Genomic DNA, 14,464 nt, shown 5'->3' on the forward strand with positions numbered 1-14,464 from the left:
CCAATTTTAGCAAACAATGTTTAAAACTTATAACTCTATTTATCCTAAAGTTAATTCTTTCGCTGATTAATCAAGCTTTTTTATAATAAGAGATTTCACTTAATCTATTAAATAAGTACATTGTCACAATTTTAAACATTTAAATGGTTTCGTGATTTACTATTGATTAATCGCTAAAAGATTCATATTTATTTAATTACCATACATAAACAGCTCGGATTAAACGGATAATAACACATTTGTTTTGTATGCGGGATAATTGACTCATTAATATAATATATAATTAATGATTCATTAATTATATATACCGCAAAATTATTCCAGCATAAAAATTTCTAATATAATAATACTCACTTGATTCACTGATTCCAGAAGACTACCGAGACTATTTTGGCTCTCCACGTCCCTCCATCGGTCTCTGTTAACCCTGAATCCCTGCGGTTGATCGTCCCGTCTGTGATACGATTCGGTGTGATCCAGCTTAATCTTCTTCGCGCCTCTCAACTCGTTCTCGCTGGTGGCCTTCAATCTCGAGCAACACTCCACGAAAAGCTCCTCGTCGAAGTTGAGGATCTTGCCCTGCCGCGACTCCATCGTCGACTCGATCTCTCTCGGCACATCCAACGCGTTGTCCTCGATCGCGTCCGTGGGCGCGATCGTCACCACATCCGATCTGTGACCCGACGACGGCGATCTAATAATGATCTTCTCCCCGGAAAATTCGTTAGGGTTCGTCTTCCTAGAATTATCCTCGTGCGTTAGACGCTCTTCGTCTTCTTCTTCCTCTTCTTCATCCTCTTCCTCATTGGAGCTGTTTTCTATCGAGCTATCGGGAGTCTCGCGAGCATAGAACGGTGACAGTCTTTGTCGTCCGAGATCATTGTCACTCTCTTCCACCTCCTCCTCTTCCTCCTCGTCGTTGTCATTGTCGTCGGACTTTCGATTCGTCTGAGAATTGCCATCGAGATCCGCCAATTGATTCTTCATTATTGATCCCTCGGCCGCTAAAGTGCTGCAACTATGCGACGACGGCGCCGACTCCTCGTCCTTTCGTCTAACTTTTTTCTCGGCCGGCTGATCATCCTCCTGATCGAATTCTAAATTTCTCGCTGAATGTTTCCAGTCCTCGTTGACGATCCATTTCTTGTTCTTCTTGGAACTCGTTGATCGGTCTAAATGTGCTAGTAAATTACCTTGATCTTTATTCACGTGTTTCGAAACAACCGAGTCACCGTAGACGAAAGACTCATAAGCGTTATCCCTGATTAAAGTTTTTGTTCGATTCCTCGATTCGCTTGTAGATCGCATAGTTTGATCGTCTTGCGTTTCGTTCTTTGTTTCCCGATCTCTCGAAGGAATAGATCGAGTATCTTCAGAATCTCTTGAGAGCTTCTTGTTCGTTTTCGCTTTGCTTATTTTAATCACGTTGGAATCCGGTCTCTTGCAATTGTTCGAGTCCTTTCTGGATCTCCCGCGTCCACTGTACACCCCACTCTGTTGCTGATCTATCAAACTGACGTTTTTCCAAGCGTCGTCGTCCTTTTGTTTAACACTCTTCGAATTATCCGAACGATTCAGGTTTTTAGGTTCGTAAAACTCGCTCTCCTGCTCGTTAGAAATCCCGCATGCCTCATCGAAATCTTGATCGTCGGACAGGAACGACAAGGTCTCGTTGTCAAAGGCTCTCCAGATCTTCTCGCCGGCTCTGGTCTTGCTCTCCCTCCGTCTGCACTTGAACATATTGAGCTGCGATGGCGAGGAAGAACGCTCTTTAACATCCTGCTTTTTACGATGGCTGGAGCTATTTTTCGACTTTCCATGAGCGTTGTGATCGTCTCGAAGAGTCTCCCAGTTTTCGGAGATCAAATTCTTATCCTTAGTCCGCTCCTTATTCAATTCCTTTTCATGATGTCTCTTCGTTTCCTTGTCGTTCAGTTCATTGTTAATCTCCTCACTCGTTCCCTTAATCTTGTCATCCTCGTCCATAACAGTCGGCGACTCGTCATCGAAGGTTCTCAGAATCTTCTCGTCCGCTCTGATCTTGCTCTCTCTATGTTTTCGCTTGGTTGGATTGACGGGCGACTTGATACGATCCTCGGGCATTGATTTGACATCCTTCTCTCGCTTCCTCTTATTCTTCGCTTTCCCATGAGCCTCACCGCTGCACTTATCGTTACCTTTCTTTCTGGGCGATCGTTCGCTATCCTTCTTCGTTTCGATGCTAGGATGACACTTCTTTTCCTTCTTGTGTCCGTTCTCGGGGAACTTTGTCGGTCCGCGCAGATAGGATCTCGCTTCCGAGGCACTCCTAGACATGTCCGAGTCGTCTTCCGACCGTGATACCCAGTCATTCAGCACTTCCTTCACCTTATCCACTTTCTCGCCGCCGAACACTCGGCCGAACACGCTCTTCACGATCTTGCTCTTGCTCGAAGCAACAGATTCGATTCTGTCATCCTCGTTCTCGCTGTCACTCAACAGTTCAGTGACTTTGGCCTTTTTCTTTTTGCCTTTGGATGTTTTCGGTCTTTTGCGATCAGTTTCCCTTTCCTTGCTCGTCGACTTTCTGGACAATTTCTTGTTAGATTCCAGCCGAGTCGCTTTTTCGTCGCAAACGATCGTCGCTGGATCATTCTCTAAATCATCTGTCATCTTCTGAGGTTCGTGGAAACTCTCGTTGGGAAGAGATTTATCGTCACTGACTAAAGTTTCGTCCTCGCTCTCTTCCGAGCCTGACGAAAGCTTTGCTTCGGGAACTTGTTCTTCGAGGAATTGCTCTTCTGATTTTGCTTGTTTCTCTTCCGAGACGGGTGTTAATTTCTGAACCATGAAGCTCTCATCGGTGTCGACTGCTTTCGATTCAATTGGCTTCAAATTATCGATCGGTACTTGTTTGGCAATTTGCGGAGACAGCTCGGTTGAAGACTCGGTCGTTAGATTCGTTAAAATATTCACGCTCGTATCGTCGTTGTGATCGTCTTCTGGCATACACTTGTCAACACTTGTGTTCACTTCTGATGACGTTGATATTTCGGCTGTTTCCGTCGGAATGTTGAAGGTAGACGTATTCTTGCATTCTTGCTTCTTTATAAGTACGGTATCGTCTGTTTCAATATCCGTACGTTCTGTTTTCTGCAGTTGATCTTCAGAAATGCTCGACTCTACGCTTCGAGCCTCTTCAGCATTTAATATATCTTTCTTCGTTTCCGATAAACTTGATTCCGGAGCGTGCTCTTGAACGGCAGGCGAAGACTCCGCGTTCGGTATCAAAGAACTGATGGATGCAATTTCTTCGATAATCGTCTTGGAACATGATTCAATCGCGTCTGTCTCTTCTCTCACTTCATCATGATTTGATTTCGTCGATTCGGAAGCACTCAAACTATCTGCTTGTACTGAAGAATTGTTTGCAATTGGTATAGGATTCTTCCTAGGTCTGCCCCTACACCGTTTGGGAGGCTGGGCACTTGCGTCAATATATGGCGCGATGTCGGTCTCGGCAAGACACTCTTTGGTATCTAATTTTTGATCTTCGATTTTTGATTTGTCAAGATTGCCCGTAGCAACAACGTCACTCTCGTTAACTTCGGGTTTTGTGTGAGCCGAAGCGATATCGGAATTCGGAACAATTCGATCCTTAAGCCTCGGTCTGCCGCGCTTCCTTTTCTTACTGTCGTTCGTCGAGTCTGTCTTTGATTTTGCAACTTCCGCGTCCTGGAGATTCTTATCTTCAGTGTCATCGTGTGTCTTTTCCTGTAATGCATTCCTGTTCGTGTCTTCTTTCACTTCGTTCTGTTCCTTTTGTGCATCACGATTATTTTCGATCTCGTCGCTGTTATTCTCCATAGACGTGTCTATAAAGTACACGTCAGTTTCGACGTCAGACTCCTCGTAGTGCTGGATGTTTTTACTTCTTCTGGGTCTTAGACTGAACCGATTCGTCTCAGTGGAACCTGAAGTCTCTTCTTTTCCCTCGTTATCCACTTTGGCGAGTTTTCTCAGCGTTCTCCTCGTGGTCCTAGATTCTGTTCGCTGTTCAGCTTTCGTGTCAATATCATATGCTGATTTTGAACTTGTCTCTTCATTCGAACAATTAACAATTAATTCTGACTGATTCTTTATTTCATTAATATCTACACACGTTTTAGAAACATCTTCGATCTTTTCTATCGTTTCCATTGTTTCTTTTGTCGAAGCATAGTCGCAATATGGCGAGGAAATTTGCATGACGTCGTTAGTTGATTTTGAAAGCTCATTCGAGTCGATTTTAGATGTTTCCAATTCGGGAGAGTCCAAGATCAAATGCTCCTCCGCGAGATTCCTCTTCTTCGACTTGTTTCGCTTCTTCTCAGTGTTCTTGCCTCGTCCCGAATCCTCCTGCTTCTTTTGAACAGGCTTGATCGGTGTCGGTAACAACATCGACTCTTCCGGTGTCAAATGATCGGTCAGAACATACTCGTCGTGACTCATGTTCTCGGTGATCTTACAAATCTCCTCATCTAGCAGCTTATCTTCCAACGTCTGTCTTGCGTTTCCAAGATCCACCAGAGGTTTCGTCGATTCTGTGCTAACTGCGTAAGAAATGTAACTCTCGTCCGGTCCCAAAGACTTTTGTACGATTCCATGAGATCCAGCGTCTTCTGGAGCGCTCTCCATCTGTTGATCATTCTCTTGATTACTCTTCCACTCGTTGTCGTACTCTTCAGCGCTCTCCGATGTGTTAACAGGCTCGATTTTATCTTTGGTGGATTTTGCCAATTGCGATAGATGCGATTGCGACGACGTATGCTTCTTCAGGGAACTCTTGCGGGTAAAGCTGGTAGCGCACACGTCGCAGAAAAATTTCGCCGCCTCCTTCGTTAGCTTCTTTCTCTTTTCCACGATCAGGATCTCGCCGGTCTTCGTGTGCACCACCACGAAGTTGCCAGCTGCGCGTTTCTTCGGGGTGACCGGATTATCCGGAGAATCGTGAGTATTCGATGCCGGTCGTTCTAAGGCGTCCGAATCTTTGTCCTCTGTATCGTCCATCGTTTTGTCCGCGCCTTCGTTTTGCAGATCCGAAGATTTTTCAGCGAGCTCTCGTTCGATGTTCTCCAACGCTTCTGTATTTTCTAATGAAGCTTGGATGTCCACCGGAATATCGATATCGTCCGCATCGGAGAGATCAAGATGCTCGTCGAGCAATGATTTGGCTTTGCTCGTCTCTTTTGTTGGATTTTGCTTATCGCTCTTCAGAGCTGTCGAATCTGTGAGAGAAACGTCGTCACGACGCGTGTTATCATCAACTACCGTCTCCTCTTTCCTCTTCTTCTTCGCGAATCGCTTCTTCTTGAAGTAGCTAGACTCGCTGGCGCACGAGCTCTCAGACAGGTCGTCCGTACTTTCGGTACTCGGATTTTGAATGCTGGAATCGGCAAGGTTCTCGCTCGAGAGCTGTGCTTTTTTCTTCAACATAGATCTCGTCTTGGCTGGAGATGAAATAAGCCCGATCGAACCTGAAGAACTCGATCTTCCAAGCTTCTTCGTGCTCGATTCTTCTCCCACAACACATTTTTCCGTTTCTTCTGGTTCTTCGACTTTCTCATCGACCAGGTTGGACATCTCGCTGATTTCCGTGGGTTCCTCGTTTACCCGAGACTCTTCGGTAACGCTTCCGCCGTTCCAGCGACCATCCTCGGGCTGCGGTTTCTTTCTCGGATTCCGTTTCTTCCCGCTCTGCGGCAGATCCTTCACTTCTGGTATTTTGAAGTTCTCCAAGCTAACGGATAGCTGCTTGTTAGAATCTGCGATACTGGATTCGTCATTGTGTTTCGGAGCAACTTCAGCAGGCTTGTCTTCCGGTAGTTCTAGATGCTCATCGGCCAATGACTTTTTCTTCGCGCCACGTTTCTTCGTTGTTTTTAAAGGCGTCGAATTGACAAGACGTGAATTTTGCGAATCATTTGTACTTCGTGTCTCTTTATGCCTCCCAGACATTACTTCCGCTGAATTCAGTAATTTTTCTAAAGGAACGTCCGAGTCTTCGTTAATTGACCCAACTTTCGTCGGCTGCACATCAGTTGATTCCGAAGATTGTTCTCTCGCAGTGGACGACGAAGATGGTACTTTTTCAGTTTCGTCAATCGGTTTTATGGAAATTTGGAGATCGTCTGTAGTAGCATTTGGCGGAGAAGTTACTGATGAGGCAGTTTGCGATTTTCTTTTTGATGTACGCTTAGACGAAGGCGTACCGGTTTGACCCTTTTTCTGAGTATCATTCGCAAATTTTCCAGATCCATTTCTTCTATCTGAAGATAATATCGAGAAATCAGCGCTTTTTTCGATCAATTCTGCCGACTGAACAACAGCATCTTTATCGGAAATTATTTTGTCAATGGATTCTTCAAGACTTACCGTTAACTTCACATTTTCACAAGCTACTTCTAAAGGATCCGTACATTTTGGTAGATTCGATTCATCATTAGCTTTTGTAAGGTCCTTCTTTGAACTCGACGGATCCAAATCATCCTTGATGATTTCGTATTCGCTATATTGAGGTAATTTTGATTTTCCCATTTCGGTATCTGCGTTTGAAGTCTCCATGATGCTGCTCTCTTTTTTTGAAAATTTATTTCCAACACTAGATGCGCCTTTGGAATTGATGTTGTTCAATCGGAGTTCTTTCTGAATCTTATCTTCTTCTTTATCGATTTTTACCCGTTTCTTTTTACTTTTCCTAGGACAGCTCGCACTCTCCAATGATCTTTTGGATTTTCTTCTGGATTTTGTAACACGTTTCTTTCGTTCAAGTTTTTCGAAATTTTCTTTTTGCGTTATAATTAACGAAGTTGAAATATCGGTCAATGATGCAGGACTTTCATTTGGAATTTCTATGGGAATAACTGCTTCTTTATTCGTTATCAATTTATTCTCACAAAATTCAGCATGCGATTGTTCAACGGAACGCAATGCGTTACCGACTTTTCTGTCTACGTGCTCGTCACTCTTCATCTCAACACCTGAAACACCGTCAATTTCAGTTTGATTCTCGCTTTGCGTCTCGGTCGCCAAGTTTTCATTGAGATTGTCTGAAGTTTCTAAAGAATCCGTTGAATTTTTGGAAATCGCATTCTCATTGGTTTCGTCATCTTCTAACGCTCGAATTTTAGAATCAACAACCAGCAGTTCCTTATCAGAGGATATAACCATCACATTTTTGTTTTTCGAGGCTTGGCTTGCCTCATCAAAATTTGCATTCTCCGCGTTATCAGCCAAAGTAGGCCCAACCTCGTCGAGGATGCTGGTCAACTCATCGGCCGCAGTGTCAAGCAAGGAACCTACTTCACCTTCTAGCAGAGCGTCCTTCTGCTTCGCTATCTTCGACACAATTTTCTCTAAGAATGAGCCCTTGCCCTTAGGTTTTCTTCTGGACAGATCGAGAATGATGTCGTTAGCTGGCGAACACGCTTTAGGAGTGGTGGCTTTCGATGGCACGTCGACGAAGGCATTCTCAACCTGCATTTCATCAGGACAAGCACGAGCGTTCTTACCTGCGTGAGAACTATCGGTCGTACTCGTTGCTGTAACGGTCTCGTTTTCAGCGGATTCTCCTTCGCTCTTGGCGAGAACCGATAGCTCGCTGAATGCCGAGTCCGCGATTACGTTGCCCTCGCCACCGTTCGGTTGTTGCGCGCTTCCGTTTCGCGTTACCCTGTCCGGATTGTCCAGACTGGTCTGTACCGTGAGCACCTGCACGTTCTGCTGCGCCTCTATGGGGATATTCATGCCTTCCGTCAGAATACCGATGACGTTGTTCAAGGACCTCTTTCTCGATGATTTCTCGCGACGCGCGCCCCATGTTTTTTTAGGTCTCCCTACCTTCACCTTGGTGTGAACGTTCACGGAAGTTTCCAGGGAATTTTCCTTGCCGCTGTCGATGGACAAGTTGCTCGTTTCCGACTGCAAGTGGCTCAAATTGATATTAACTACCGTTGAGTCTAAGCGATCATCGGAATTTTTATCGTCCCCGCCTTCAGTGTTCTTCTTACAAATCTTATTGGGCTTTTCTTCGACTTCCTTCTCGCTTGACACGACATTTTCGTTGCTACTCTGTTCTTTGGACGCGCGCGTGTTAGTTTCTTTATCTTCGTCAATCGATTTGTTACGACTGCGACGTTTTCCTAGCAAGCCGCTACCTTTCCGAGAGCTATCGCTTGCGATTTCCAAAGAAAGCTCGCTTTTGGCATCGCTCAATGATCCTCTCGTTTGCCTGCCATCGGTTTTAGCTTCCACATCAATCGCAACCTCCTTCGTTTTCGCTGTTCTGTCTCTTTTACCCTGTTGACTTCTTTCGTTTTGCGCCGCAGTCGCGTTACCAGCCGAATCCTTCTCTGGACTTGTCTTCTTATCGTCACTCTTCTTCTCGATGTTTTTCCTGGGCGATTTTCTAAACGGCTCAATCTTCTCCTTCTTACTCGCGCTCTTCGATCCGTCCGATTCGTCATCGAGTTCCCGCGGACTCTTGTCACTCGCTTGAAGCATTTTTGATCTCGGTGTCAATTGCCTCAGGCTGCGTTTCGAATCGTTAGACGCGAGTTCCAATGTACTCAGGAGATCCTCCTTGCTAGCCGAACCCAGCAGTTTCTTCACCTCGAATGGTATGTCCGACAATTTCATAGAATCTTTATCTATTCTGGTTTTTAAGCTGCCTCGAGTTTCCTTCGTTGCTTCTTCCTTCTTCAATTTAGAATCTTTTTTAGCGACTGTATCTCTCTTTGATGTCTCTTCTTTGCTACTTTCGCTGCTATTAGTACTTACAACCGATAAACTCTTCCTACCTTTTATCTTATCGTCTTTTGAGGCTGCTATGCTATTTTTGGAAACTTTATTTTCTTCAACTGTATTAATTTTCTTTTGTTTCGTCATGTCTTTTGTTTTCTCTTTCGGCTTTCTGCCTCTCGTTGATTTCTGCTCCTTTCTGCTATTTTCAGGAACAGCCTCGAGATTAGCCTCGACATCACCTTCTTTCTCCTTCAAAGCGCACTTTGTAGATATTCGGGATGATTTTTGATTCTGAAGAGACCCCGACGTTACTGGCGACAAGATAGGCAGATCGTTCGCCGACTTATCGGCATATTCCTCGTTGGAAGAAACGATCTGCATGACTGGTTCCAAAGTTGGCATCTTGTCACTATCCGATGACAGCCGGGTGACTCTTCGTGGCAGCTGGACCTCAGCTTTCTTCAACTTCTGCGTCGCTTTCAGCTTAGGTTTGATTTCGATCGCGTCGGCAGCCTTGTGTTTCCGTTCGTCGTCCGTTTTCGTTTCCGAAAATTTCCCTGCCAAGCTCTTATTCGGATTGCGAGCGAACTTGCCGTCATGCGTTCGTAACTGCGACTTTGCCTTAATAGACGCATTCAAGGATGCTACTGGATCTATAGGGCGCTTTTTCTTCAGTATACCTTGCATCGATTTATTTTTGCTCTTTACTCCAGGAATCGTTGGCGTTTTCGTGCTATCGAGATTATCGTCGTCCTTGTCAATCGCCCTCGGCGTCGTCTTTGCGTTCTTTGGTGTACTCTTTGGGGAGGACGTCTCCTCGCCTTCGCCCTTCATCTCGGATGTAGTGCCGTTCTTGAACTTGGCGAACTTACTCATCGCTCTCGCCAGCTTGTTACGGCTTTTGCTTTGAAGTTGCGGATTCTTCACGTTCCTCCTCTTACCGAGGACTTTAGGTCGTCCAACAACTCTCGGTCGAACAGTTTTATCATTTTGGTCCGAAGTCTTGCTGGTCGCCTTCGACGAACCTTCGTTCGCCTCTTTGGCATCCTTCCTACTCTCGTTCTCGGTGCTTTTGTTGCTATCGCCATCCGATTTCTTCTCGGTCTCGTGACATTTCCTCACGACGCTCTCGATCACCGCGGCGATGTTGTCGCTCCGACAGCGATTCCGTTGAATCGACTTGGCGTTCTTCAGCAGTTTGTTCCTCAGGGCGGCTTTGTTACGTGAAATTCGGGACGAGTTATCGCCGATCATGCGAGGCCTCGTTCTAGTCTGCACCTGTTTCAACAAAGCCCAAAGATGCCGCTAAAGCTTTTGCGCTGATGAATTCAGTTTCGCTGCGATTGGGACGGAATACTAAGCTTTTGTCGTTAAGAAGCTAAATGTTAGAGCAAGAAAACCAGCGTTTTTTTTTAATCAAAAAGGAAGACATAAAGATCGTCCTGCCAGCGCGAATATGTGCACGATCATGGGAGTGTGTACTTCAACGAGTGCGTATGTCAACTAATCGATGCCTCCGCTCGTGTGCGACGAGGCGCGCAAGGTAATAACGCTCTATCGTCTATTTCGACGAGTTTTTCACGATTCTCCCTCGACTATTTGGCATATTTGCGCCGTTCAGGTGACACGACGTTTTGTCGTTCACGTAATTTGTTTTGATGATACACAAAATTACGTCAAGCCGTATTTACAACTACAATCGGCCTCGTTTATCATTTCTCGTTAGCGGTTTCTACCCGCGTAGGGAATTATAAGGAATTGCGTGACCTTCTCGGACAAGAAGTGTTTAAATGTAATTAAAAGTAATTATTGACGACAGATCGCGCTAAGCAGCTTGTCATCGAGCAATTTTAATTTTAATATTACGACATGTATGATTTCCATCGAAACAGGAGGATATTATCAAACTAAATTGCCATGAAATCTTTATATAGAAAGCCCATTAACGCTAGATATTATACTGTCGACGTCCTAATTAAATCAGTCGGCTATTATAATCGCCTTTTACGGCTCTAATATCGATCCAATTTTGATCGAGCGTATTATTGAGGCAAAGGTAGTCAGTGTTCCACGCTATTGAATTACTTACGTTACGAAGCCGGCCCTGCGATCGCAACATACTGTCCTGCAGAACCTTCCGCGTGGCTCTTTTAGCTGGCAGATTGGCGAGCATTTTCTGGATACTCTCGCCTGAGAATAAATCCGAGCGATCGCTCATGAAGCTACGTACAACAACGACTTGTCCATTCTTACTCTTAATATCTAAAATAATTAAATCTCAATGAATCTAGTGAATACGTTCACTTAAGTTTCTCTTCCGAGTAACGAGATTAAAAAGTTACAGGCATCACCTAATTTACAACAGACGTAATTATGTAAAAAAGATAGTGTCTCTTTTAGAAGATAATCTACTCAATAAAAATCGCGTTATCTTTTTAATCTATTTCTCTTTACGTCTTTAATCCGTTTCCTTATTTCGTTGTTCTTTGTTCGTTCGTAAATCTGTTACACAAAGTACGCGAGAAAGTTGATAAGGGAAGGCTGGAGTGTCTTTGCGCGAAATTTTATCGTGTTAAAAGCAAATTTCGTTCTTACGGTCGCTCGGCCGGACTCTAGGGCCGGTCGACGGCTGCTTCTCCTTAGGTCGCTCCACGTTGATGATCCGCGGCTGGGTCTGCGAGTTCTGTATGTTCCTCTTCATGCCGCGCTGACGCCGTCGACGGCTGCGGCTGCCGAACGGCCGCCACTTGCACTTCTTCTTGCCGCTACCGGTGAGGCCGAGCAACCAGGCCTGATCGCCACCGCACTCCAGCATGTGGCGATGTAGCTCGCCCATGTTCGGGCAGCTCTTGGCGCACTTGGTGCATACCATCTCCGTGAGGCAGGCGTTGCGTGCCGCCTCGGTGGGCGCCTCTTGTCCCGGCAGATAGAGGTGCTTGTAGTACTCGCGCTGATCGCCGGTCAGCTCAAAGTGTGAGCACAGAACGCGCGGATGCGTGGAAGCCTTGTGATCCTCCATCTCCTTCAGCGTCACCTGCACAGAAACATCGACGGTTCAGATCGCATCTCCGCGTTTCGTTTCCTATCCCTCGTTCGATTTCAAATACATAGCTTTTTAATTCTCGTAAACCGGATTAACGCGACACAACAAAGGAGATGTATCATACGGTTTCCCTTATTTGATTTTTTTCCCCTCCGTTAATGCGATAAATAGCTAAATAAGTTATTTTTGTGTCGCTAAGAAGGCCGAGCTTCGTTCTGATTTAGCATTACAGATTTTGTCAGATAGATCATGCGCTCCGCTTTGTACGCGGAGAAAGAGCGAGCAGGTCACCGTAGAGGCAAAGTTGCGCGAGTGAGTCGGTGATTTCGAAGGCTCGCTGCAAATGCTTACCACTCGTATATATCGCACAAATGTCAAAGATCAAGTACGTTGCTTGATAAATTATCTAGACCGCGTCCGCGCCAATTAAAATGTACCATTTGCAGCACAGTAAATCTAAAATCATCTCAAAATCATTAATGTAAGTATCTTTTATAATCTACGGTCTGTTTAATCTTTTGCAGTTGCTATATTCGAAACTTATTGTAGCGATTTTCGTGAATAACTAGAAAATCTTTGATTTAATAAATTTGAAATAATCGAACGATCAAACGTTCTGCTTACTCGCCTAGAATATTGAAATAGAAATCTTATGTTTGTTTATCGCTTTACAAAAGAACCGTTAAAAATTCAACTTTTAAGTTTAATAAAGAGTCCCTCGAAATGTGACCTTGATAATATCACATTGTCTCACATTTTTATCGCAAGAAACAAAACGCCGAGAGAACAGGAGACAGATAAGCAACACTTGCATTTGTCAGAAAGGAAATATTTAAATCTGATACAATAAAAGATGTAAATAAGTTTTAAATTATTATAATTCTCGAGACTGAACTGGCTTTTTCCCCGTAATGTTCCTTATTCAATTATCGTCTTTAACAAATATATTAATTTTAATATATTAATTTATTTACAATTATATTGATATATAATTTATATACAATTATAAATATTAATTTTAAATATATTAAAGAAAAAATGTAGAAAAGTATACTCACGTGTCTGGAGCCGCAGGCCCCGCAGATGTAGGTCCGCGCTCGCGACCATTCGCCGCTCAGCTCAGCATGAACGATTTCCTGAGCACTGGCCACTTTGTCGTCGCCCTCCTCGCACCTCCTCAGTCTCATAAAGTCTGCAAATTCACTAGTGAATTCCGTGATGATCGCCGAACTCGACGACGTCGTAGTCACGGACAATTCGGTCGTCTCCTTTTTGATCTCGCTCAGGAGCGGTTCGCCAACGTCGCAGCGGGCGACATCGAGAGTCCCGGCACCCGCATCGACCACACAGCTCGCATCAGCGTTATCCTGATTACTCGCTGCCGCTTTCGCGACAGACTCGGACTGTTCCTGATCGCGAAGAGACACCTCAGTGGTCTCGCAAGGTATCAACGGGGTCTGATGCAGTCTGCTGATGGTGTGCCGCTCCTTGATCAGCTGCTGCTTCTTCCGAAGTGATAGCTGCGTGGAAATGTCGAACTTGCTGAGGTCCTTGATCGAGCACGTCCACTGCTCCCTGCCGTCGTACTTTCGCGGAAAGTTGTACTTCTCGATGGAGACCCGGCGGGGTCGCGAGCCGCTGCTCATTTTACCGGGCTTCCGGGCGTGTTCGCTCGAGTTCTCGTACTCCTCGCTGGCAGAGTACTCTTTGTTGTAAACCGGCGTGACCGCGGTCAGCGAGATGTCGATGGGAAATTGGATCTGATTGACGCTGTGCTCGAAGTACGACTGCTGCGGTTGTTGCTGCGGTGATTTTGATTCGGTCGTCGTCGTCCCTGCCGTCGAGCTTGAGGTAACAATCGATGGCGTGCACGTCATCGTCGTCGTCGTCGTCGTCGTCGTCGTAGTCGTCGACGGGCCGCTCATCGTCTGCAGCTTGCCGTCTAGATGGTGCAGCAGGTTCTCGCGGATGTTGCAGCTCACGTTGCTGTAGAAGGAACTGTCGAATTCGGGACTGGCCGGATTGTCGATGGGCTCTCGCATGGCGATGAGTTTCGTCCGGCTGCTGTCGGCCACCCGCCGACTGTCGCCTTGATCCTCCGGTTCCTTCTCTTCGGACTTTCTTTCTCGAACCGACATGTTCACCTTTTCACGTAGATTTTGACTACACAATTCTTTGCAGGGGGACGAGCTTTCTATATTCTTCTCCGACTGAAAGAAAAAGAGAACACGTGTTTGTCTAACAACAATGGCTCGCAAGGGTCCAACAATGATCTTCAAAAGAAAAACTTTCCGACCCGAATTGGAGACAAAAGCGACAGTAGTCTCGTGTCGATTCTGAAAGTGTCCTTATATTTGTCTTACTGTTTGGGACTTCTCCGTCCTTCAAGGAACGCAATGCTATCATTTATTACCGGTTACTTCGAAATATGTTTGTTTTCTTGTTTCTCGTTTCTAATCGTAGTAATATAACAATACTCCATGCGAAATTTAAAATTTTACAAGTTATTAAATAATAAAAATGTAAATATTATACTAACAAAATATCTCGACTATAAAATAACTGTAGAAGAAAAAGTTAAAACAAAATAATTTTTGAAATAATGATTTAAATATACATACGTATGCTCGACGGTAGAATAATGTCAGTAATAAGTATTTA

At 44.9% G+C, this 14,464-nt stretch overlaps 1 protein-coding gene across 1 annotated transcript in view; it reads right to left on the minus strand.

Moving 5' to 3' along the window:
- Positions 1 to 14,464, minus strand: part of LOC105560286 — a 45,115-nt gene that overhangs the window by 6,440 nt on the left and 24,211 nt on the right. The window contains exons 4-7 of the mRNA XM_012009259.1: positions 12,862 to 14,013; positions 11,356 to 11,794; positions 10,850 to 10,950; positions 355 to 10,038 (exon numbers count right to left, since the gene is read on the minus strand). Of these exons, the coding sequence (XP_011864649.1) occupies positions 355 to 10,038; positions 10,850 to 10,950; positions 11,356 to 11,794; positions 12,862 to 14,013 (11,376 nt within the window). The remainder of the gene's footprint in view (positions 1 to 354; positions 10,039 to 10,849; positions 10,951 to 11,355; positions 11,795 to 12,861; positions 14,014 to 14,464) is intronic.

Source organism: Vollenhovia emeryi, unplaced genomic scaffold (genome assembly GCF_000949405.1).
Source record: "Vollenhovia emeryi isolate VEMERY1.0 unplaced genomic scaffold, V.emery_V1.0 DF939234.1, whole genome shotgun sequence".
Taxonomy (NCBI): Eukaryota; Metazoa; Arthropoda; class Insecta; order Hymenoptera; family Formicidae; genus Vollenhovia; species Vollenhovia emeryi.